We start from the raw sequence: 25,688 nt of genomic DNA on the forward strand, positions 1-25,688 counted from the left end.
GCTCTGCAGGCCTACTTGTTGTTCCTAGAGTATTTAAAAGTAGAATGGGAGGGAGAGCCTTCAGTTTTCAGGCCCCTCTTCTGTGGAACCAGCTTCCAGCTTGGATTCAGGAGACAGACACTATCTCTACTTTCAAGATTAGGCTTAAAACTTTCCTTTTTGCTAAAGCATATAGTTAGGGCTGGACCAGGTGACCCTGAATCCTCCCTTAGTGATGCTGCAATAGACGTAGGCTGCCGGGGATTCCCATGATGCACTGAGTTTTTCCTTTCCAGTCACCTTTCTCACTCACTATGTGTTAACAGACCTCTCTGCATCGAATCATATCTGTTATTAATCTCTGTCTCTCTTCCACAGCATGTCTATATCCTGTCTTCCTTCTTTCACCCCAACCGGTTGCAGCAGATGGCCGCCCCTCCCTGAGCCTGGTTCTGCCGGAGGTTTCTTCCTGTTGAAAGGGAGTTTTTCCTTCCCACTGTCGCCAAAGTGCTTGCTCATAGGGGGTCATATGATTGTTGGGTTTTTCTCTGTATTTATTATTGTGCGATCTACTGTACAATATAAAGCGCCTTGAGGTGACTTTTGTTGTGATTTGGCGCTATATAAATAAAATTGACTTGAATTGAATTGAATTGAATCAATTTATCATCTTTTTTAATTGCTGTGATCACACTTTGATTTTCTAGCCATTTAAGTTGTCTGGCCAGTAATTGTCCTGTATTTTCCCCATTCTCATAGAAATTTGTTTTAAGTCTGAACAATGCATACTCTGCTTTCTTATTATAAATTTCATAAAGATTAAACTTCAATTGGCATATTTTCCTGAAGTTACTCTCTACATAATTTTCTGCCAATTGTTTTCCAAATGACTTATCTGTTTTACCAAAGTCTCTATTTTTGTTTACTTTCTTTTGCCTTCTTTGAAATATATACCAGACATTGCCCCTAATAAAGGCCTTTAGGTCGTCCCATACAGTAGCCAATCTCTCTGTGGTCCCAATATTTACATCCCCAAAAAGTTAATATCATCTTTTAATGCTGCCACAATTGTTCATCCCGTAAAAGACTTGGGTTTAGTTTCCACCTGCCCGATTATATTTCTCAACCTGTAAGTCTATATTTAGTTCTACTGGGGCATGATCTGATATTATGATTATACCTATATCACAGTTTACAACCAGATCAGCGCTCAGACTAGATATTAAAAAATAATCAATTCGGGAATAACTTTTATGAGAATGTGAGTAAACGTATATTCCCTTTCTAAAGGATGTACTAGTCTCCAGATATCAACCAATCCAGCTTCCTCTTTAAAGATAGCTGCTGCTGATTTATTTTTTGTACTAGGGCCTAGATTTGCACCACTCCTATCCAAATACTGATCCGGAACCTGATTAAAATCTCCTCCCAGCACAATCTGGCCCTCAAAATCACCTAATATCTTAATTATTTTGGCAACAAAGTTGGGGTCTTCCCTATTTGGGGCATATATGTTACATAGTATTACTTTTGCACCATTTATAAGTACTTGGAGACATATTACTCGTCTTTCAGTATCTTTAAACTCTCGCATAATGGTACAAAGTTGATTTTCTTATTAATAAGTATTATAACTCCATGGCTTTTTCTAGATACAGAGTTATGAAACACCTTCCCAACCCAATCTCGTTTCATTTTCAGGGCTTCTGTTTCATTTTCAAAATGCGTTTCTTGTAAAAATGCTATATCTGTACTACGGGACTTAAGATAGCTTAGGATTTTTTTCCTTTTAACTGCTGTACTACAACCATTGATATTCCATGTCACAATATTAATATCTAATTTACATATTCATGAATGATTGCTTGCTGGCAATAAAACGGGCTGTAGCGAAGGAATCAGTCAAAGTTGGTTGAGTTCAGGTGAAGGAATCTTTTCTCAACTTTGACTGACTTCCCTCGCGAGCCACAAAGACAAAGAGCTGTGTCTTGTCTTGTTTTGTCGTGCAGTTTGTTGGTCTCGTGTTCCAAGTTTGTGCCTAGATAAACCCAACAGTTTGCCGTCCTGAATATCACGGCACAAGCAGGATTCACTGCACTGTAAAGGTTAGCTATGTTATATTGCTGCTTCTTGTTAGAATGAAGTTACCTGAAGTGCTTCAATGCTGTGCCTTATATTAATCTTATATTATCCAAAATGCCATATAATCATATAGTCTAGTATTAAGTGGACACGGCCCTGAAAAATAAAGGCATTAGACTACGTGTCCTTGGGAGATAGAAATATAGTAGACTTTCGCTTGCCTCACAGACAGGCCCCAGGTGGTGAGAACTGGTAAGCACACCTCCTCATCACTCATTCTAAACAGAGGAATGCCACAGGGTTGTGTTCTTAGATCCCTCCTATATTCCCTGTTCACACACGACTGTGTTGCTAAACATGAGTGCAACATCATCATCAAGTTTGCGGATGACACAACCATCATAGGCCTCATCACAGACAATGATGAGACGGTGTATAGAGAAGAGGTGATGACACTGTACAAGTGGTGCCTGGAAAATAACCTGTCTCTCAAGATCAGTAAAACTAGAGAAATGATAGTGGACTACCAGAAGTGACCAGTCAGGGAACACCAGCCCATCCACATAAACAGTACCAAGGTCGAAAGGGTGAGCAATTTAGAAATTCCTTGGAGTCAACATCACCTCTCCTGGACCCTTCACACAGACACTGCTATCAGGAAAGCTTGCCATATATAATGTATACTTTATTGATCCCCGTGGGGAAATTCTTCTCTGCATTTAACCCATTCACTCAGTGAAGCAGTGGGCAGCCACCAGTGCGCCGGGAGGCGGTGTGTGAGGACGGTACCTTGCTCAGGGGTACATCAGGGTAGCTGTTCAGGGGATTCAAATCCCGACCTTCCGATCATGGGGCAACCGCTTTACCTACTGAGCTATCCCTGCCATCGACTCTACTTCCTGAGGAGGCTGAAGAAGTTTGGCATGAATGCTAACATCACCTCAAATTTCTACAGGTGTGCGATCAAGAGCTTGCTGACGAGCTGCATTACAGTTTGGTACGGAAGCTGCTCTGCCAGCAGCCGTAAATCACTACAGAGGGTGGTGAAGGCAGCAGAGCACATCACAGGCATGATGTTTCCTGCCATTCAGGACATTTATCTTCAACGTATAATCTGCACTGGTCACTTCATTCATATTAGTATTTAAACAAATAAAAATCTTACTCAGTGCATTACTGTACTAACTGCCACTCAAAATTTTGTACTTGTGAAACTGTACTAGTTTGTACTGATGCAATTTGCCCTCCACCAAAAAAAAGAAAAATACATGTCAACGGTCACATTCCTATTTAAGATTTCCTTTACCTATTCACAAGTGTGTACATACATTTATATAGTGGCTTGCAAAAGTATTCGGCCCCCTTGAACTTTTGTCACATTACAGCCACAAACATGAATCAATTTTATTGGAATTCCACGTGAAAGACCAATACAAAGTGGTGTACACGTGAGAAGTGGGCGAAAATCATACATGATTTCAAACATTTTTACTAATAAATAACTGCAAAGTGGAGTGTGCGTAATCATTCAGCCCCCTGAGTCAATACTTTGTAGAACCACCTTTTGCTGCAATCACAGCTGCCAGTCTTTTAGGGTATGTCTGTACCAGCTTTGCACATCTACAGACTGAAATTCTTGCCCATTCTTCTTAGCAAAACAGCTCCAGCTCAGTCAGATTAGATGGACAGCGTTTGTGAACAGCAGTTTTCAGATCTTGCCACAGATTCTGGATTGGATTTAGATCTGGACTTTGACTGGGCCATTCTAACACATGGATATGTTTTGTTTTAAACCATTCCATTGTTGCTCTGGCTTTATGTTTAGGGTCGTTGTACTGCTGGAAGGTGAACCTCTGCCCCAGTCTCAAGTCTTTTGCAGACTCCAAGAGGTTTTCTTCCAAGATTGCCCTGTATTTGGCTCCATCCATCTTCCCATCAACTCTGACCAGCTTCCCTGTCCCTGCTGAAGAGAAGCACCCCCAGAGCATGATGCTGCCACCACCATATTTAACAGCAGGGATGGTGTGTTCAGAGTGATGTGCAGTGTTAGTTTTCCGTCACATATAGCATTTTGTATTGTGGCCAAAAGTTCCATTTGGTCTCATCTGACCAGAGCACCTTCTTCCACATGTTTGCTGTGTCCCCACATGGCTTGTGGAAAACTGCAAACAGGACTTCTTATGGTTTTCTGTTAACAATGGCTTTCTTCTTGCCACTCTTCCATAAAGGCCAACTTTGTGCAGTGCACGACTAATAGTTGTCCTATGGACAGATTCCCCCACCTGAGCTGTAGATCTCTGCAGCTCGTCCAGAGTCACCATGGGCCTCTTGGCTGCATTTCTGATCAGCGCCCTCCTTGTTTGGCCTGTGAGTTTAGGTGGGACGGCCTTGTCTTGGTAGGTTTACAGTTGTGCCATACTCCTTCCATTTCTGAATGATCGTTTGAACAGTGCTCCGTGGGATGTTCAAGGCTTGGGAAATCTTTTTGTAGCCTAAGCCTGCTTTAAATTTCTCAATAACTTTATCCCTGACCTGTCTGGTGTGTTCTTTGGACTTGATGGTGTTGCTGCTCCCAATATTCTCTTAGACAACCTCTGAGGCCATCACAGAGCAGCTGTATTTGTACTGACATTAGATTACACACAGGTGCACTCTATTTAGTCATTAGCACTCATCAGGCAGTGTCTATGGGCAACTGACTGCACTCAGACCAAAGGGGCTGAATAATTACGCACACCCACTTTTCAGTTATTTATTTGTAAAAATGTTTGGAATCATGTATGATTTTTGTTCCACTTCTCAAGTGTACACCACTTTGTATTGGTCTTTCACGTGGAATTCCAATAAAAATAGACTACACGTCTTTGGAGCAGAGGATCGCTAGTCGATTCCTGCCTGGGGCATCTGTATCCAGTAAGGGTCCTAAGGCTAGACCCCTATGCTAAGCAAGCCTACCGCAGACATGAGCGAGACAGATAAATATGAAGGCATGCCGGCTCGGACGTCGCCCGGATCAACAAGGTCGCGTCAGGTGTTGAGGAACCAGGGCACCCTGACGAGAAGTGGGCTACTGGAACAAGAAGGCATCGGTGGGCAAGAGACGAAAACAGGGCGTTGTTGGAATGCTACTACGCAAGTAACCCTGGCGGAAGGGGTTACATGAATAGGATGAGGGACCAATGGATTCTTCGATACCCAACATCCACAATTACAGCAAAACAACTAGTAGCCCAGTGTTCCAACATTCGAAAGAAGGACTGCTCTCACAGCTAGAGATTGATGAGGTACAACATAAATGCTATGGCAAGGGGAGCCAGGACGCCAGGTCAGGGGGAGATATCATCACCCCCACCCGAGATTGGGTACCAAGCCCCAAGTGCGATAGGAGAAGGATCGTTGAGTGTGAGAGGAACTGACCTGAAAGATAGGATCATGGCCAAGCTCGAAATCTGGACCCCCGTGGCGGTTACCAAGATTACGTGAAGTACCCTCAGAAGGTCTGCTAGATGATGTTAATGCAGCACTACGGACGATACCTAAAGCCACGATTACCGACACTAACAAGCTGATCTACAATACGGCAGCAATGATCAGTGAGATGCTTGGCTACAAGTTGAACAGCCACAAGGGGCAGTACCCTCCATGGAGAAGGAGGCTAGAGGCTAAGATCAAGGTAGCATGGAGGGAGGTTAGCCAACTATCGGAGTTGCAGAAAGGATGAGGAAGGTGCCTAAGTACAGGAAGCTGTCCATACCTGAGGCCTTGGAAACTGCCAAGCAACGACTCACAGCCTTGGCCAGCCGCTTGAGGAGGTACACCAGAGAGATAGAAGGCAGGAGAATAAACCAGCTGTTCTCCACGGAACCAGCCAAGGTGTACTCTCAGTGGCAGGGGAACAATATGAGAACAGCACTACCAAGGCTGGAGATGGAGCAATACTGGAAGAGCATATGGGAGAAGTACGCAACCCATAACGGCAATGCTCAGTGGCTAGTGGATCTGAGGGCAGACCACAGCGACCTCCCTGAACAGGGCCCAGTAACCATCACAGTGGCAGATATCCAAGAAAGGGTCTCCAGTATGAAGAGTTGGACAGCACCAGGCCCTGACATGGTTCACGCCTACTGGCTGAAGAAGCTGACTGCACTCCACGAGCGCCTGGCAGCACAAATGAACCAGCTGCTAGTTGACGAGAGACACCCAGAATGGCTAACCGAAGGCCGGACAGTCCTGATCCTCAAGGACCCCCAGAAGGGACCGGTCCCCTCCAACTACCGACCAATAACCTGCCTCAGCACCACGTGGAAGCTCCTGTCAGGCATCATAGCGGCTAAGATGAACAGGCACATGGGTCAATACATGAGCGGGGCACAAAAAGGGATGGGCAAGAATACCAGATGCGCAAAACACCAGCTACTGGCAGACCAAGCAGTCAGCCGAGACTGCAAGACCAGACTGACCAACCTGTGCACTGCCTGGATTGATTACAAGAAGCATCCAGCATCCTGAGGCTGTATGCTAAGTGGAAGGAAGGAGGCCAGGGACTGGTGAGTGTCAGCACCACAGTCCAGGATGAGACAACGAACATCCACGAATACATCACAAAGATGGCCCCAACTGACAGCGTGCTCAGTGAATACCTCAGGCAGCAGAAACCCAAGAAAGAGGAGGAAGGCGAGAAACCATCATGGAAGGAAAGGCCCCTGCACGGTATGTACCACCGGCAGATAGAGGAGGTGGCTGATATCCAGAAATCCTGCCAGTGGCTGGACAAAGCTGGACTGAAAGACAGCACAGAGGCACTAATCATGGCAGCACAAGAACAAGCTCTGAGCACAAGATCCATAGAGGCTGGGGTCTATCACACCAGGCAAGACCCCAGGTGCAGGCTGTGTAAAGATGCCCCTGAGACAATCCAGCACATAACAGCAGGGTGCAAGATGCTAGCAGGCAGGGCATACATGGAACGCCATAACCAAGTGGCCGGCATAGTGTACAGGAACATCTGTGCCGAGTATAACCTGGAAGTCCCGACTACGGTGTACATTTTAGGACATCGTCAGGTCTCAGGAAAAAAGGTGTCAGGTATCAGTCTCACACGAAAAATTGTCAGGTCTCAGGTATCAGACTCACATGGAAAATTGTCAGGTCTCAGACTCACATGGTAAATTGTCAGGTATCAGACTCACATGGAAAATTGTCAGGTCTCAGACTCACATGGAAAATTGTCAGGTCTCAGACTCACATGGAAAATTGTCAGGTCTCAGACTCACATGGAAAATTGTCAGGTATCAGACTCACATGGAAAATTGTCAGGTATCAGACTCACATGGAAAATTGTCAGGTCTCAGACTCACATGGTAAATTGTCAGGTCTCAGACTCACATGGAAAATTGTCAGGTATCAGACTCACATGGAAAATTGTCAGGTCTCAGACTCACATGGTAAATTGTCAGGTATCAGACTCACATGGAAAATTGTCAGGTCTCAGACTCACATGGTAAATTGTCAGGTATCAGACTCACATGGAAAATTGTCAGGTATCAGACTCACATGGAAAATTGTCAGGTATCAGACTCACATGGTAAATTGTCAGGTCTCAGACTCACATGGTAAATTGTCAGGTCTCAGACTCACATGGTAAATTGTCAGGTATCAGACTCACATGGAAAATTGTCAGGTCTCAGAAAATCTTCCTGCAGGTGGCGCTGTTGTCATGTCCCATCCAAATTGATTTCCAAATACGTCATCAACGTGTGACAGTGGGAGAGCGCAAGGTCATTGACCTCACGAGAGTTTACCGCGGTCCAGGCTCCTAACGACACAAGGTAAGTTTAACTTTTTCTCCCTTTTGTTCATATTTTTGACACAGTTGTGTGATATTAAGTTGCGGTAATGTTGTGAAAGTTACCTATCAAAGAAGGAAATCTAGTTTTGTACGAAACCAAATCAGCACTATTCTTGTCTGGCCAATTCGTTCTAGCTAGCGACAGTGGTGGTGAAAGCGTGATTTAAATTTAAACTGTTTAGTAATTGTTTTGTATATGTTTCAGCAAATGGACAAGCTGAAAGCTTACGAGCAGCTGAAAAAAGACCTTGAAAATGGTAATCAAACGCTTTATTAAATGTTTTTGTAATGCTTGCAATTTCCTTTTTTAACTGCCAACAACCCTGACAATATCGTGCTTTAATGGTTTAACATTGTTTGGTATTCCTATTTACTTCTCTTAATTAATATGCATGTTAAAAGACGTATATAGTTATTACTTTGTGATATTGTCGGAGTGCCCTAGTTTAAAAAAAACTGACAAAAGATGGATTTCTTCATTGCAATTTAAAAGTTAGATACTCATGTTGTCATGATCCGGAGTCTGTGACTCCGTGTTTATGTTTTAGTTTATTATTATTATTATTATTCTGTGGTTTTGGTTACCTTGGGTGTTTGTACTCTTCTGTTTCATGGTTCTTGTTGCTATGTTCTATGTCCCCCAGTCTGTGTTAAGTTGGTGGGTTATGTCATTGCGTGTATGTGTTTCCTGTTTTACTTTGAAGGTCCGTGTCTGTTTTCGGTGTGTTCAGGTTACTTTTCCCCTGTCTCGTCAGGTCTGATTACTTCCAGCTGTGCCCTCCTTTTGTGTCTCATTCCTCGTTATCCTTCTGTGTATTTTAACCTCGTGTCTGCCTCTGTTAGTTGCTGGTTCGTCTGCGTTATTTGAGTACGTTATGGTCTCGTCTCTCCGTCCGTCATTCTGTGTATTTCCCGTGCCTCCCTGCATCTCTGTTTCTGTTAGTTTTTCCCAGTTCAGGTTTTCTTAGTTTTACGCTCATCCTCGCCATCTCTGTTGGATTTACTTTTGGATAATAAACTCACTTGCACCAGAGCTGCCGCATCTTGGGTCCTTAATAATTCACACACGGCTTGCCTCGGCAATCCGTGACAGGACGAACCAGCCAGCATGGACCCAGCGGCTTGCAACCCGTCTGAGGAGCTCAAGGATGACATCATTTTCAATGTGGAGAACCTTCTTGGCTTGTGGCTGGAACACCCCCCGGAAGAGCTTCGCCGCGCAGTGGAAAGCCGGCTACAACGGCTCTTTTCCGGCCTGCCATGGCTGTTGGAGTCGCTTCCCCCGACCATGCAGGCCTTTCTCCACCTCACACCACACCTTTTCTCCGCCACTACTATCTCGCTGCCCGACCCGCCGGATGTGGTTTTACCCGGCCGGTCGGAGCCATCTGCGGGGAAGAAACGGCGATCGCGCCGCCGGCGCGCCACCCCACAGCCGGACGTTCGGACTTCTAATTCGCCGGCTGTGGTGAGTGAGGACTCTTTTCCATTTTCGGATTGTGTGACTGTTTATTCCGGGACTGTGTTTTGTGTGGCAGATACTACCGTGAACAGCTATTCACCTGCTCAGCAGCCTCCAGTAGCTCACTTAGCTGCCCAGCCTCCAGTAGCTCACTTAGCTGCCCAGCCTCCAGTAGCTCACTTAGCTGCCCAGCCTCCAGTAGCTCACTTAGCTGCCCAGCCTCCAGTAGCTCACTTAGCTGCCCAGCCTCCAGTAGCCCAGTTAGCTGCCCCGCAGCAGTCTCCAGTGCTCCCAGCTTCACCCTCATTGCAGTCTCCAGTGCTCCTAGCTTCACCCTCAGTTCAGGCCCCAGTGCCGCCTGTAGTTCAGGCCCCAGTGCCGCCTGTAGTTCAGGCCCCAGTGCCGCCTGTAGTTCAGGCCCCAGCTCCAGTGTCCCCCGTAGCTCCAGTGTCCCCCGTAGCTCCAGTGTCCCCCGTAGCTCCAGTGTCCCCGTGGCTCCAGTGTCCCCGTAGCTCCAGTGTCCCCGTGGCTCCAGTGTCCCCCGTAGCTCCAGTGTCCCCCGTAGCTCCAGTGTCCCCCGTAGCTCCGTCGCTCATTCCGTCACCAGTCTCACACACTCACCTTATGCAGGGAGAAAGTCCAAGTTCCACCCAGGGAGATTCTTGCTCTTTAGCGGCTTCAGGCGAAGTAATGCACTCCAGGGCTTCCCCAGAAGCTAGGTTTCACCCCCCAGCTATTACTGGACCCCTGCAGATTAAGCAGCCCTCAGAGAACTCCTCCATGTTAGTGTTGCCTGGGCAAAGCCAGTGCTCCGTGCAGTGCCAGCTGCCTTTATGTCGGCTAGTGGACTCTTTGCCTCGTGTCTCCGCTGGAGGGTCCGAAGGACCGCTCCGGCCTTTGCCTCGTGTCTCTGCTGGAGGGTCCGAAGGACCGCTCCGGCCTTTGCTTCCTGTCGTCGCTGGAGGGTCCGAAGGGCCCGTCCGGCCTTTGCTTCCTGTCGTCGCTGGAGGGTCCAAGGGGCCCGTCCGGCCTTTGCTTCCTGTCGTCGCTGGAGGGTCCAAGGGGCCCGTCCGGCCTTTGCCTCGTGTCTCCGCTGGAGGGTCCGAAGGACCCGTCCGGCCTTTGCCTCGTGTCTCCGCTGGAGGGTCCGAAGGACCGCTCCGGCCTTTGCCTCGTGTCTCCGCTGGAGGGTCCGAAGGACCGCTCCGGCCTTTGCTTCCTGTCGTCGCTGGAGGGTCCAAGGGATCCGTCCAGCCTGCAGCGCCTCCGTCTCCGGCTTCCACGCCGCCGCTAGCTGCAGCCTCTTCGTCTCCGGCTTCCACGCCGCCGCTAGCTGCAGCCTCTTCATCTCCGGCTTCCACGCCACCGCCAGCTGCAGCGCCTCTGTCTCCCACGCCAGCTGCAGCGCCTCCGTCTCCGGCTTCCACGCCGCCGCCAGCTGCAGCCTCTTCGTCTCCGGCTTCCATGCCAGCTGCAGCGCCTCCGTCTCCGGCTTCTATGCCAGCTGCAGCGCCTCCGTCTCCGGCTTCCACGCCGCCTGCAGCCTCTTCATTCACGCCAGCTGCAGCGCCTCCGTCTCCGGCTTCCACGCCGCCGCCGCCTGCAGCGCCTCCGTCTCCGGCTTCCACGCCGCCGCCAGCTGCAGCCTCACCATCCACGCCAGCGGCAGCCTCACCATCTACACCGCCAGCTGCAGCGCCTCTGTCTCCGGGTTCCACGCCGCCGCCAGCTGCAGCGCCTCTGTCTCCGGCTTCCACGCCGCCGCCAGCTGCAGCCTCTTCGTCTCCGGCTTCCACGCCGCCGCCAGCTGCAGCGCCTCTGTCTCCGGCTTCCACGCCAGCTGCAGCGCTTCCGTCTTCGGCTTCCACGCCGCCGCCGCCTGCAGCGCTTCCGTCTTCGGCTTCCACGCCGCCGCCGCCTGCAGCGCTTCCGTCTCCGGCTTCCACGCCGCCGCCAGCTGCAGCCTCACCATCCACGCCAGCGGCAGCCTCACCATCTACGCCGCCAGCTGCAGCGCCTCCGTCTCCCACGCCGTCGCCTGCGGCCTCTTCGTCTCCGGCTTCCACGCCGTCACCTGCGGCCTCTTCAGCCTCGCCTGGTCCAGCCTCCGTGTCTTCAGCCTCGCCTGGTCCAGCCTCCGAGTCTTCAGCCTCGCCTGGTCCAGCCTCCGTGTCTTCAGCCTCGCCTGGTCCAGCCTCCGTGTCTTCAGCGTCGCCTGGTCCAGCCTCCGAGTCTTCAGCGTCGCCTGGTCCAGCCTCCGAGTCTTCAGCCTCGCCTGGTCCAGCCTCCGAGTCTTCAGCCTCGCCTGGTCCAGCCTCCGAGTCTTCAGCCTCGCCTGGTCCAGCCTCCGAGTCTTCAGCCTCGCCTGGTCCAGCCTCCGAGTCTTCAGCCTCGCCTGGTCCAGCCTCCGAGTCTTCAGCCTCGCCTGGTCCAGCCTCCGAGTCTTCAGCCTCGCCTGGTCCAGCCTCCGTGTCTTCAGCGTCGCCTGGTCCAGCCTCCGTGTCTTCAGCGTCGCCTGGTCCAGCCTCCGTGTCTTCAGCGTCGCCTGGTCCAGCCTCCGTGTCTTCAGCGTCGCCTGGTCCAGCCTCCGTGTCTTCAGCCTCGCCTGGTCCAGCCTCCGTGTCTTCAGCCTCGCCTGGTCCAGCCTCCGAGTCTTCAGCCTCGCCTGGTCCAGCCTCCGAGTCTTCAGCCTCGCCTGGTCCAGCCTCCGAGTCTTCAGCCTCGCCTGGTCCAGCCTCCGTGTCTTCAGCCTCGCCTGGTCCAGCCTCCGTGTCTTCAGCGTCGCCTGGTCCAGCCTCCGTGTCTTCAGCGTCGCCTGGTCCAGCCTCCGTGTCTTCAGCGTCGCCTGGTCCAGCCTCCGTGTCTTCAGCGTCGCCTGGTCCTGCCTCCGTGTCTTCAGCGTCGCCTGGTCCTGCCCCGTCGGGGTCTGCAGCCGACGGGCCACTTTCCAGGCCACTGGCCAGGCGACATCGCCGTCGTGGGTGGCCCCCGGACCGCCTTCGCTTGAGTCGCCGCCGTTGCCGTCCTCACGGCCGGCCCCCTGAACCGTGCCCACATCGGCGCCACTGCCATCCTCACGGCCGGCCCCCTGAACTGTCCGGGCTCCTGGGTTGTCGGCCCCTGGGCCGGCCCCCTGACCTGGGTCCACATCGCCACCGCGGCCTTCCGCACGGTCGGCCCCCGGAACTGTTGGGACTTCTGTGCGGTCGGCCCCCTGGCCGGCCCCCTGAACTGTCCGGGCTCCTGTGTTGTCGGCCCCCGGGCCGGCCCCCTGAACTGTTCTGCTTTGGGCTTTTGTTTTCGTGTGCTCGGGTGTGTTTCTTTTTCTTTGGGTTTCGGACTCGTGTTTTGGTTTTTTTTGGCTTTCTGGTGCTCCTGTTTTGTTTTGCCTCGCGCCCTCCGTCCTGGGCCCCCTCCGCCCGCCCTGGTCGGGTTGTTTTTTTGTTTTTCTGGCTGTTTTTTTTTTCTTGTTGGGCTGTCTGGAGCCAGCCTTTGAGGGGGGGGTCCTGTCATGATCCGGAGTCTGTGACTCCGTGTTTATGTTTTAGTTTATTATTATTATTATTATTCTGTGGTTTTGGTTACCTTGGGTGTTTGTACTCTTCTGTTTCATGGTTCTTGTTGCTATGTTCTATGTCCCCCAGTCTGTGTTAAGTTGGTGGGTTATGTCATTGCGTGTATGTGTTTCCTGTTTTACTTTGAAGGTCCGTGTCTGTTTTCGGTGTGTTCAGGTTACTTTTCCCCTGTCTCGTCAGGTCTGATTACTTCCAGCTGTGCCCTCCTTTTGTGTCTCATTCCCTCGTTATCCTTCTGTGTATTTTAACCTCGTGTCTGCCTCTGTTAGTTGCTGGTTCGTCTGCGTTATTTGGTACGTTATGGTCTGCGTCTCTCCGTCCGTCATTCTGTGTATTTCCCCGTGCCTCCCTGCATCTCTGTTTCTGTTAGTTTTTCCCAGTTCAGGTTTTCTTAGTTTTACGCTCATCCTCGCCATCTCTGTTGGATTTACTTTTGGATAATAAACTCACTTGCACCAGAGCTGCCGCATCTTGGGTCCTTAATAATTCACACACGGCTTGCCTCGGCAATCCGTGACACATGTAGGATTTGGCTCCTACAGTCTAGCTATAACTCCTTACTTTCTAAAATTTTATTTGAAGGCGAGATTACCCAAAAAGGCTTTGATAACAACGTAAAAAAGCTCCTGGCAGCAGAAAAATCAGGTAGGTTTTGATACTTTTGAACAACATGTAAAATAATCTCCTTTATATAACATGATATGCTTAGCAGGTTATGATTGACTAACCACTTTATTTATAGATGCAATACATTTTGAAAGCAGATCAGTGTGCAGTAGTCTGTGATTGTAGTAGAATTCTATAAAGCACATGTTTCACATCACTGCCCTATTTATATTGCAGATGACACTCCTTCAACAAGTGGCAATGAATTTCTCAGTAAGAAAACCCCAATTATTTTGCTTTAAGATCAGTTGTAATATAGAACTTTCTGCGGATCAGTTTGATTAACTTTCAACTTCATCCATTACAGGTGCAGCAGAGGCCTTTGGTAAAGCCAAGAAACTACTACAGCCTCAAGTAAAGAAAAGGCAATTTCCATTGAATGATAAACGTTTGGACCATGGCAAATCATTATTGAAGGTTAGTTAAAAAGTGAAGCTATGTGTATGACTATCAGCAATATATTAATAATTAACTGTCTAAAAGGCATATTTTTTCATAAACTTTGCTTTTTCTCCTTGATGCTAGGTCAGAATGGCTCCCATGGGTGGAAACCAAGAACTCCGAGAAGGTGTGGGACGGTACCAGAAGTTAATAATGGAATGAGCTCCACCTCGAATCATCCTGCAAGGCCATGAAACCTATGATGATTTAATTACCATAGCCAAAGAACGCTTCTGGCCAGAGCGTACTGAGGGGAGTGAGTTCACTCTTTGTCATTCTGGCGGGACCAGGTGGAGTAAGGAGGATTTCCACAAAGAATACAGAACTGTTTCTGATATTACACATCTGTGGAAAAGAACACTATACATCGGGCGAAGACAACTGGGTAATAAAGTGATCAATATTGCTATTAACTACTGTCTAGCACTCGATTTTGTATGGTATGAAATAATTTTACTTTTTGTACAGAGGTCGTGTGTTTGGATGATCAAAGTTCCATCTCAGGTGTGTGCCTGCCCAAACCAAATTGAATATTTTTGATTGTGTGATTGAACATGGTACACCAGGGGTGGACACGAGGGCAGTGTCCCTACAGGTTTTACATGTGTCCTTGAACCAACACAGCTGATTTAAATGGCTAAATTATCTCCTCAACATGTCCTGATGTTCTCCAGAGGCCTGGTAACGAACTAATCATGTGATTCAGGTGTGTTGACCCAAGGTGAGATCTAAAACCTGCAGGGACACCGGCCCTCGGGGCCTGGAATTGCCCACCCCTGTGGTACACGGACTATGGTGGGCATTCAGATATATTGCAATTAATGTGTTATTTTACAGATGAAGACCCTGTAACTAAAGTGGGTGGTGATGAAAGTTGCAGTTTAGGTGAATGCCTGGACATCTAACTAAATCATTAAAATTGACTTCTTATTTTGTTTGCATTACATTTCCAACCTTTACACACTTGTTTACTATGCTTGGTCATTGCACATTTGTAATATGCATCTTATTCTGCAGATGAACTTCCTGAAACCCTCATAGGACAAAATGTTGCAGAACAGGTAAAACCATGGCTTCTTTTTGAACAGACCAATTAATTTCTTATCATTGTCATAAATGTGGATATTTTCACAGTGCACCCTGCAAAAAGTATATCTTGGCTGAATGTGTTCATAGGATTTCCATCCAGAAACATCCAGCTCAGGTGAATTTGAAACAGGGAGAGTCAGAAAGAAAAGCCAGTCCAAGCAAAGGAAGGAGGAAAATGTAGGGTCATCTCTAGGTCCAGGTGGAGCAGTGAGCCAAGACATGTTACCACATGCAGTTATTGAGGCAAAAGAAGCTATGGAGGGAGCTGAAGAGCTATCTGAAGGTGCTGGAAATAGTGAGCTTTTGATAGATTTTGCAGAGTCCTTCAACACAACTCCAAAGTCGCCATCATGTAAGCATTATTTCGCATTTAGGGCTAACATCATATCATCAGACAAAATTGTAAATAAAGGTTTTCATTCTTCACTATTTGGTACTCAAGTTCCTGGAGTAAACCTAGATATTACTAATCCAGCAGTTAATAGAAGAATGTTTAGCAGTAGCTGTATGTTAATGTATGTTACTTTGTGTTTTTATCCCCAAGTGTATCTTCCACGTGTTCCATATGTGGAAGAGGCTTTAATTACATACAGCGAGGACAATCTACTGGGAGAAGGGACATTTGGCAAGGTATATAGAGGTTCTTTTCATGGTACTCCAGCAGCTGTTAAAAGGATCGTGTGTGGCCAACAAGGGATGGAGGACAGCGACATTCATCATGAGATAAATGTTTCACTGTAAGAACTTTGACACACTTATTTTTGTTTCATTTTCAAAATCGATTGTTCCTCAAGCTGTAATGCCTCTCTATTTTTTTTTTTTTTTGTTATTAGGAGACTGTCTCACCCCAACATCGTCAGACTAATGGCAGTTGCCCGCACTGAGTCCTGCTTTTTGTTGGCAGCTGAATACATTCATGGCGCAACCCTGCAGCAAGTGCTTCACACAGACAGCTGCTTGGTGAAGGTACCAATACTCATAATTTTATATTGAATACATTTTGTGAATAATCTTAATACCATCATATTAAAACAGAACTTCTTATTGCTGGCATTTCTTTAAATATGTACTTGAAACCATCTTTGCGTACAACATATAAAAAGACTGATTAATTTTTTTTTCTCTCATGTTTTCAACCATTTAGAATTACAAAATGATCTTTAATTGCCATATGCCAGAAAAGTATGAACTTAGTAAAATAATAATCTTAACTTTCTAATAATAAGCTTCTTTACTATTTTGGTAGAATTGCTTTTTTTTTTTTTACATGGATGAGTTCAGACATTTTAGGTTTTCTTCTACAATATTCTTACAATATTTTTCAGGGATTTTGGTCCAGTCCTCCAGACAGGACTGGTGTAACTGAGTCAGATTTGTTGGCCACCTTGCTCACACACACCATTCACCTCTGCTTACAGTTTCACAAGAGGACTGCAATCAGGGATTTTTGATGGACACTTCCAAACATTGACTTTGTTGGTCTTAGGTCCCATTATATATTGTCTTGATAGCTTGAAGGGGATGATGCCGGTTTCATATCACTGGACTTATCCATGGCAGTAGAGTACATCCATGCACAGAGAATCATTCACCAGGATATAAAGCCAGCAAATGTCATGGTAAGTGTTGCAAAAAGCAGTTTCACCACAGTTCGTGTATTCGTCAGGCTTCCAGAAAAACACCGGGACTCAGAGTAGTCAATTAACAATATTTTTATTAATACACACTTATTGATTATAGCTTATAGAAGGGAGATGTACAGAACCCCGGACTTCCTCTGCAGATCTCAACTCCTTTGTCCGTTACATGCAGTTTTGTATAAGTGACCCCCCTTCTAACCCCTCTACGAGGTGCCATAAAACTAATCACCATGTTTACATGTTTGTGTGTGTGTGAGCACGTGAATGCCTACATGTGCGGCTCCCGTACCTACGTGAGTGTTCGTGAGTGACTATGTGCGCATACCTGTGTATACACACAGGTATGCGCATGCACTCACTCATGCACACTCACTCATGCACGTGAGTGAGTGTGCATGTGGGTGTGGGTGCGTAAAGTAAAGCACTGCAGGTGTGTGTCTCAATGTAGTGACTTCCCGGATGTCATAAAAACCCATCTCCGTTCCAGACCACCGTTATCAAGTCACAAATGTTGAAACCCCCTCCTAAGTATACCCTGAGGAATTTCCACTTAACATCAACTCCTCTTTGTCTTAGTTTCACAGCTCAAATGGGGAGGGCCTCATAAAATCTACTTCTAAGTTCATGACACAATCAGGCCTTTATTACATTGAGGGCAGTGTCAGTGTCTTTACAATAATTCTACATTCTAAGTTAACATATTTCTAAACTCTAAAAAACTAAACATTCCTACATGTCTAAGCTCTAAAATAAGCTAAACATTTCTACATAAGCCATACTGAATTTTTCTTTATTGAACTTTATTCTCTTCAGTCTATTAAACACTACATTTCAACGAGGAACTGTTCTGGTATATTCATATAAAGGACTTTTTTTAAGTAGGAAGCCTTACATTGTTTCTTTAATATGTTGGTTGTTGCACACCTACAAAATTCCCAAACATGTTGTAATAAGTTTAGGCTTTACAAACTGAATTTTTCTATTGTTCTATTAGTCTGTACCACTTTCTTAAGTGGAATGGGGATAAAAAAAAAGAACAGGACTATAAAACCGTGTTTGATCATTATCCAATCTGTTAATTTCAATGTTAGGTATAATAAACAATCTCAGAATAAATCTGCAGTGGTTGGGTGATCTGGGTGCTAAAAGCTTTGAGGGTTTTTTTTTTTTTTTTCAATTATGAGCTGTGGTCTTTGGAATGACAGTTTTGATAACATTTGTGAGATTTAAGACAACCTGATAAGTTCTCGTGTGTATACCTTATAGGTTCACCACCCTTCTAAGAAGGCAGTCCTGACAGACTGGGGCATGGCAAACATAAGAGACACTGTGATGCTTCGTCAAGGGAGTAAGTTCACTGCCCAGGTTATTGGTCCAGCTGGTGGCACATATCTTTACATGGCTCCTGAATGCATACTGATGTTTGAAGAGGCCTCGTTCCAGACAGACATGTGGTCCCTCGGAGCCACATATCTGGAGATCTGGACGGGTCCGCTCCGTGGACTGTTAAAAACAAAGAGAACTGGCTGCACTAATGGCCACCAAAAAACCCCACCACATGCCCTATCACATCTCAGTGACAAACACAGTTTTCTTGGTGGTTTGGTGAGCTATGACCCAGACTCAAGGCCTTCCGCATCTGATGTTGTTAAGTTTCTCAAGTCAGGCCTTGATCTTACAAGCCGATATGGCTACAAGTGGTAATGTTGCTACAGTCTGCAGTTCAAAAGTCTTTCAATGTTAATTATGTTATACATTAGGGTTAACAAAAGTTGTGTTAAATGAAACACTGAATCATTATGAAAGATGGCACCTTGTCAATTGTTTTCAACATTTTATTGTACATTTTGTTGGTCAGACAGTTTTCAAATTACCTGTTGATTGTAAACAAGGATAAATAAATGTTAACAAACAATGTTGTATGATTTTATTGGTCATTGGAAATGTTTACTGGTGCACCTTCCATCCTCTGTCTCTTCAGAAAGATGTATATGTCATTTGCCTCTGCAAACGTAGAAGGTGTAGGAACTGCATTTCTGTTCATGGCAGTTGTCAGCTCTTGGACTAGCATGAGGTATGCAGCAAGGCAACCATCAGGTGTGCAGGGAAATTGGCTGTTTTCTAAAATGTTCTGGCACATGTCTCTGAATTCCTGGTTTGCTACCAGTGAAGGCTCTTCCACCTCACAGATTAATTGCTTGGCGTAGTCTAAAAGGTCTGGGTCAACTATGTGCAGCACATTGCCATATCCTGCGAATGAAAGACAATATTGAAAAGATGTTCACTTTGGAATGTTAAAATAAATGAATAATCATAAAGCTGTTCTACAACCTGTATAATAAGCAGTCAGTTTTTACAGATGTTATTGCAGAAACTGAAAGATGTAAATATCACTCAAACATTTTGATTAATTTTTAGTTAAAGGTGCCAATATGAAGCCATATTTGTATTGACAGTAGAAATTCAGAAATCTCAGATTGTACCAGAAGTAAGCTTCTTAGGAAGACAAATAAAAGAAAGCACATTATAACGGTTTTACGCTCATTACACTGGATTCCAGTATATTTTAGAAAAATCATTTTAAAATTTTAGTAATGACTTTCAAAGCTCGAATCGTGAAGCTCCTGCCTACATTTCTGATCTTATAGAGACCCCACACTCCCTCTCCCAGCCTGTGATCATCTAATCAATGGCTGTTAGTAGTCCCACCAGAAGACCAGAGGCAATAGATCTTGCAGAACGGTGGCTCCCAGGTCATGAAATGCTCTGCCCTACATCATTATGTTTCCTTGATTGTATTTATTCTGTATGTTCGATTGTGCTGTTATATGTCTGTTTTACATAATTGTGAAGCCACTTTGTGGTTTTATCCTGTGAAGAGTGCTATATTAAAGTAAAAGTAAACTAATGAAAGTTAAAAGAAAAAAAAGAAAAAAAACCCCACAGACTTTCAAATGACATACCAGGAGGTGGTGAGGTAAACAGAAGGTCGGGTTTCCCAAATGGACCTGGTGCATTGCGTTGCTTGCGGATGTCATGGGTGTTCCAAACTGTTTGCTCCGTTTTTAAGTCTCTTTGAAGCAGTGGCAAGTGTGAGTACTGCAAGCAGTTGCTATGAAAAGGATAATTAAAAGTTAATATGTTCATCTGCTTCTTTGAGGAAGAATATGTAAAAGCTAATTTTTAATCAGTACTCAAAAAACAAAGGCATTCCTAGACCACATACTTTCATACTGCTGCTTGATCATTTTTCATGTCTAAAAATATTGACTTACATGTGCACAGGATTGTCCAGTTCAAGGATCCCAGACTCCATCATGGTCTAAGCATGTGGTTTTGAAAAAGACATAAGTTGTGAAGGTGAGCATTTCATCAGTGAAAAGGTACAGATGTACAAAAAAAAAAAAGTTCCAGCATAGTGTTTTCAGATAAACTAATCCATCGTATGTTTAGCGCGATTTTGATGGCTAGTCTTTGTTATTAGGTTTTACAGGTGAAAGATTTGCTTTACCTCAAATGTTGTCAGCCATTTCTTAATCCATGTCCGCTTTAAAATACTGTTAAAACATTCAGCTCTCTAAACAACATAAACATGACATTATCAGTTTTGTTGTCAGGTTGTTACTTTAGAAATAGTCATTTACCAGCTTAAAGACATACCTGGTTGTGCACTGATGTCCCCATTCTGAAGCACCTCCATGCCTGATTCCCAAGATCTCGCATGTGAAATGCCATCTGCATTTGACCCACAACAAGGTTCTCCTTTCCTCTGTCCCCCGAATCATTTGAGGACAGCCTAAAGACACAAACTGAAGATAATTAGTGAATGATGAAAAATAAATTTATAACCAAAATGTAATCTTTTTTTAACCCCCCTTTTTTAAGTATATTGCATACCACCCTGTTCTTGAACAGCCTCAAAGAAGTATCTGGCCACAAAGTTTTGTTTGCGGTTGGATGTGCCCACCTTTAGCCATAGAACCTTCCTGGAAAATCTGAAAAGAGAGAAATTGAAAAGCGGCCACTCGTCGTACATATGATTTAATCATGTTTTGGCAATATGTTTGGTTTTGTTACATTCCCCAAGAGTATTCTGGTTTTCCATTGTATTCTGTCTAGGCGTTGTTTCTGGTTCCTCCGGCCATTTTGACTGCCATAGTTATGTAGGCTTACATGCCTTTGGAATTGAATGTGACCCTTGACTGTGTTCAGACTGATGCGAGGAGAGAGCTGCCTTTTGTTTTGTATTCTCCTGTTTATTGTGTTGGTTAGGTAGGTTATCGTAAATTGTACATTTTATTTTCTTTGGAGTTAAATTCTGTTTACTTTATATCAGGGATGTTTTATTTGTTGTGTTGTTCTTGGCCCTCCTGAAATAACTGCCAGTCTGAAATGGACTAGCAGGAAATAAACCTTTTAAAAATGCCATCTTGAATCCTCCTTCACTATTCATACTTTATCTTGGTCCCTTAGACCAGGCTTGGCCCATTCAGACCTCGAGGGCCAATGTCCTGCATGTTTTAGATCTCACCCTGGGTAAACACACTTGAATAAAATGATTAGTTCATTACCAGGCCTCTGGAGAACTACAAAACATGTTGTGAGGGTAATTTAGCCATTTGAATCAGCTGTGGATCAAGGACACATCTAAAACCTGCAGGACACCGGCACCTCGAGGCCTGGAGTTGCCCATCCCTGCCCTAGACTACTCAGGAGAGATAACACCTCAGTTTACCTCACATCCTTATCTTGAAGCAACTTTGTACTATATCTGAATATAATCAATTAAGTAGCGAATGCCATATTCAGACCTACCCATCAATCCCCAAATGTATCCACATTCCAAAGAACTTCAGTTTATCATTGCCTATATGAAACAACAAATAAAAATTACAATTTGTTTCGACAGAAGTAACATCAAAACATGACAGGAAGGTTAATTGAAAAGATAAAATAAATACCATCAATGTGCCAGGTGTCATTTGGACCACGGCTGATGTAATTCGACGGGAATTTTCTTCTTTCCAGGAGATCTCCTCTGAAGACCACTTGCATCCATATCCCTCATTATATTAGCAACATCGTCTCTACAGTAACAATAGATTTTACTCTGAGCTCAACAGTAAAACAAGAGAATACTTGATTATATTGAGTACACACTATGGAAACCAACCTGTAACAAGGCCGCACTCCTCTGACATCCCTTACCCGCTTTACCATTGCCCTGATTCCTTGTTCAGGAGACCACTGTTTCATCTCACTCTAAAAACAAACAAACAATTAATTGAATGGGCTTTTTAAATAACTACAGAAAATAACATTTATTGTTTCAACAATAGCTCCTAACACAGACTTCAGGAAAATATGTATTTTTGCACTGATGTTTTAACACTTACCTCCACTGCTTTGTGGATTTCAGTAAAAAAGTCGTTGGGGCATCTTCGCTTCAACCCTAGAAGTTTTAAAACTCGTCTCAGATGCCTCTCACTGTTAAAAGACAACACAGACTTGCATTATATTAAAGGACAACTGCATGTTTTGTAATTTTAGAGAGTTGTCATGGAAACTGTTGAAATGCAGACTTACCTTATTTTATGCCCATATGAATTGAGTACACAGCTGATTTCCTTTTGTTTTAAGCCTTTGTTGAACAATGTTATTATCATCGTATCTTGAAAGGTTAAGTGTAACAAAAATAGTCTAATTGATCACCCACCTCTTACACTGAACATAAGTAATTAACCAGTAAATTACTAAATCTTTTTAGGTGGCAATTATACTAAAAGCAGCGTCTATTCAGTGCCCACAAATAAAATATGTGTAGCAAAAAATACACTTCTTTAATATGAAAGAGGTGAACAGTAGTTAATAAATAAGTTGTACTTTCGTCATTTATTTTTAATGCTCTTTAAAAAAAAAAAAAAAAAAATATTTTGGTACAGTCATAAGAAACAGCCAGAGTCGGATACTCCTTTCATCATCGTCGGATGACATTGCAGAAAACTCTAAAAACAACAACAGAAAAATACATATCAGGATCACAAAATATCTCAACAGTAGCAATATAGAAAAGAGAAAACAGCGAGAGAAAGGATGCAGGCTGCTCGTAAGCTTTCAGCTTGTCCATTTGCTGAAACATATACAAAACAATTACTAAACAGTTTAAATTTAAATCACGTTTCACCACCACTGTCGCTAGCTAGAACGAATTGGCCAGACAAGAATAGTGCTGATTTGGTTTCGTACAAAACTAGATTTCCTTCTTTGATAGGTAACTTTCACAACATTACCGCAACTTAATATCACACAACTGTGTCAAAAATATGAACAAAAGGGAGAAAAGTTAAACTTACCTTGTGTCGTTAGGAGCCTGGACCGCGGTAAAACTCCGGTGAGGTCAATGACCTTGCGCTCTCCCACTGTCACACGTTGATGACGTATTTGGAAATCAATTTGGATGGGACATGACAACAGCGCCACCTGCAGGAAGATTTTCTGAGACCTGACAATTTTCCATGTGAGTCTGATACCTGACAATTTTCCATGTGAGTCTGATACCTGACAATTTACCATGTGAGTCTGAGACCTGACAATTTTCCATGTGAGTCTGAGACCTGACAATTTTCCATGTGAGTCTGATACCTGACAATTTTCCATGTGAGTCTGAGACCTGACAATTTTCCATGTGAGTCTGAGACCTGACAATTTACCATGTGAGTCTGATACCTGACAATTTTCCATGTGAGTCTGAGACCTGACAATTTTCCATGTGAGTCTGAGACCTGACAATTTTCCATGTGAGTCTGATACCTGACAATTTTCCATGTGAGTCTGAGACCTGACAATTTTCCATGTGAGTCTGATACCTGACAATTTTCCATGTGAGTCTGATACCTGACAATTTTCCATGTGAGTCTGAGACCTGACAATTTTCCATGTGAGTCTGAGACCTGACAATTTTCCATGTGAGTCTGATACCTGACAATTTTCCATGTGAGTCTGATACCTGACAATTTTCCATGTGAGTCTGATACCTGACAATTTTCCATGTGAGTCTGAGACCTGACAATTTTCCATGTGAGTCTGATACCTGACAATTTTCCATGTGAGTCTGATACCTGACAATTTTCCATGTGAGTCTGATACCTGACAATTTTCCATGTGAGTCTGATACCTGACAATTTTCCATGTGAGTCTGAGACCTGACAATTTTCCATGTGAGTCTGAGACCTGACAATTTTCCATGTGAGTCTGATACCTGACAATTTTCCATGTGAGTCTGATACCTGACAATTTACCATGTGAGTCTGAGACCTGACAATTTTCCATGTGAGTCTGAGACCTGACAATTTTCCATGTGAGTCTGATACCTGACAATTTTCCATGTGAGTCTGAGACCTGACAATTTTCCATGTGAGTCTGAGACCTGACAATTTACCATGTGAGTCTGAGACCTGACAATTTTCCATGTGAGTCTGATACCTGACAATTTTCCATGTGAGTCTGATACCTGACAATTTTCCATGTGAGTCTGAGACCTGACAATTTTCCATGTGAGTCTGAGACCTGACAATTTTCCATGTGAGTCTGATACCTGACAATTTTCCATGTGAGTCTGAGACCTGACAATTTTCCATGTGAGTCTGAGACCTGACAATTTTCCATGTGAGACTGATACCTGACACCTTTTTTCCTGAGACCTGACGATGTCCTAAAATGTACACCGTACTCGAGGTCAAAATGGGAGATGCCCCCAAGGGTGATGGAGAATGACCGAGCTAAGATCCTGTGGGACTTCCAGATACAGACGGACAAAATGGTAGTGGCTAACCAGCCGGACATAGTGGTGGTAGACAAACAGAAGAAGACGGCTGTAGTGATCGATGTAGCAGTTCCGAATGACAGCAACATCAGAAAGAAGGAACACGAGAAGCTGGAGAAATACCAAGGGCTCAGAGAAGAGCTCGAGAGGATGTGGAGGGTGAAGGTGACGGTGGTCCCAGTGGTAATCAGAGCACTAGGTGCAGTGACTCCCAAGCTAAGCGAGTGGCTCCAGCAGATCCCGGGAACAACATCGGAGATCTCTGTCCAGAAGAGCGCAGTCCTGGGAACAGCTAAGATACTGCGCAGGACCCTCAAGCTCCCAGGCCTCTGGTAGAGGACCCGAGCTTGAAGGATTGACCGCCCACAGAGGCAAGTGGGGAAATTTTTTTTTATGTATATACATAAATGTATGGCCTGTTAACTTTTTTTTTTTAACTTTTCTTTTACTAGTTTTATAAACATTTTGCTCTTACTATTTTTTACTTACTATACTGCTTAGTGACTGTCTGTTGCTCGTCAAATACATTTCATTGCAATGTTGGCCCTATGCTAACTTGCATATGACAAATAAAACTGAAACAGAGTAGATAATGGGGAACCATCTTTTAGTGGAAAGTTACTGAAATACTGTTGTTTAGACTAGACAGCTTGGACTAAAAACTGTTAAGCGTGTGTCACCATTTTGAGATTCGCGGCAACATGTCATGCAGGACGTATCTCCCTTCTAAAAGTATTGTGTAACAGAGTAAAAGTGTGAAATGGTCTACTGAGCAGTGTTTTGTTTTCCATTGAATGCCTATGAGGAATCAAAAGAACTCAGTGAAGTGTTGATATTCAACACTCTGTTCGGTTGTGCCCAGCCAAATGGACTTTAACGTGTGTTTGAACGAGCTGACGGTTCACTCGTTAAGCTGAAAGAAAGATGCATTAATCACAGGAGTCACACATGTGTCCACTGGACCATCTGGAAGAAGGAAACAAAGCAAACTTACAGTTTCTTCACACACACCAACAGCAAGCTCCACTCCGCACCTGGACACTAAACACGGACACACAGGTGAGCTGCTTCCTGGAAGGAGGCA

At 45.0% G+C, this 25,688-nt stretch overlaps 2 protein-coding genes and 2 long non-coding RNA genes across 4 annotated transcripts; 1 reads left to right on the forward strand and 3 right to left on the reverse strand.

The window, feature by feature from the left end:
* The first annotated feature begins 14,342 nt into the window (after window positions 1–14,342).
* Window positions 14,343–18,486, forward strand: LOC120432710 (L-type lectin-domain containing receptor kinase V.5-like). Its single transcript, XM_039603731.1, has 9 exons — window positions 14,343–14,438; window positions 14,522–14,557; window positions 14,891–14,938; window positions 15,071–15,114; window positions 15,230–15,494; window positions 15,687–15,879; window positions 15,976–16,108; window positions 16,654–16,761; window positions 18,049–18,486. The coding sequence occupies exons 5-9, from the start codon at window positions 15,362–15,364 to the stop codon at window positions 18,484–18,486; spliced, it is 1,005 nt and encodes a 334-aa protein (XP_039459665.1). The 5' UTR covers window positions 14,343–14,438; window positions 14,522–14,557; window positions 14,891–14,938; window positions 15,071–15,114; window positions 15,230–15,361.
* A 120-nt stretch (window positions 18,487–18,606) lies between these two features.
* On the reverse strand, window positions 18,607–20,566 carry LOC120438792. Its single transcript, XM_039609226.1, has 5 exons — window positions 20,443–20,566; window positions 20,294–20,359; window positions 20,058–20,104; window positions 19,746–19,894; window positions 18,607–19,032 (listed from the first exon to the last, which is right to left on the reverse strand). Exons 1-5 carry the CDS (start codon window positions 20,521–20,523, stop codon window positions 18,710–18,712), a joined length of 666 nt encoding a protein of 221 aa, XP_039465160.1. The 5' UTR covers window positions 20,524–20,566; the 3' UTR covers window positions 18,607–18,709.
* A 57-nt stretch (window positions 20,567–20,623) lies between these two features.
* On the reverse strand, window positions 20,624–21,787 carry LOC120438801. Its single transcript, XR_005612152.1, has 3 exons — window positions 21,744–21,787; window positions 21,598–21,649; window positions 20,624–20,777 (listed from the first exon to the last, which is right to left on the reverse strand). It is a non-coding gene; the product is annotated as an uncharacterized LOC120438801 (long non-coding RNA).
* A 3-nt stretch (window positions 21,788–21,790) lies between these two features.
* On the reverse strand, window positions 21,791–22,207 carry LOC120438804. Its single transcript, XR_005612161.1, has 3 exons — window positions 22,179–22,207; window positions 21,956–22,044; window positions 21,791–21,869 (listed from the first exon to the last, which is right to left on the reverse strand). It is a non-coding gene; the product is annotated as an uncharacterized LOC120438804 (long non-coding RNA).
* Between the last annotated feature and the right edge of the window lie 3,481 nt (window positions 22,208–25,688).

This window comes from Oreochromis aureus, linkage group 3, assembly GCF_013358895.1.
Source record: "Oreochromis aureus strain Israel breed Guangdong linkage group 3, ZZ_aureus, whole genome shotgun sequence".
In the NCBI taxonomy this organism is placed as follows: domain Eukaryota; kingdom Metazoa; phylum Chordata; class Actinopteri; order Cichliformes; family Cichlidae; genus Oreochromis; species Oreochromis aureus.

Coding starts and splice junctions, on each gene's coding strand:
- LOC120432710 (XM_039603731.1), top strand. CDS start 15,362: ATGTTACCACATGCAGTTATTGAGGCAAAAGAAGCTATGGAGGGAGCT. Junction 15,880..15,975: donor CATGAGATAAATGTTTCACT/GTAAGAACTTTG, acceptor TTTTGTTATTAG/GAGACTGTCTCACCCCAACA. Junction 16,762..18,048: donor TAAAGCCAGCAAATGTCATG/GTAAGTGTTGCA, acceptor TATACCTTATAG/GTTCACCACCCTTCTAAGAA.
- LOC120438792 (XM_039609226.1), bottom strand. CDS start 20,523: ATGCAGATGGCATTTCACATGCGAGATCTTGGGAATCAGGCATGGAGG. Junction 20,360..20,442: donor GGACATCAGTGCACAACCAG/GTATGTCTTTAA, acceptor TATGTTGTTTAG/AGAGCTGAATGTTTTAACAG. Junction 20,105..20,293: donor AATGGCTGACAACATTTGAG/GTAAAGCAAATC, acceptor CCACATGCTTAG/ACCATGATGGAGTCTGGGAT.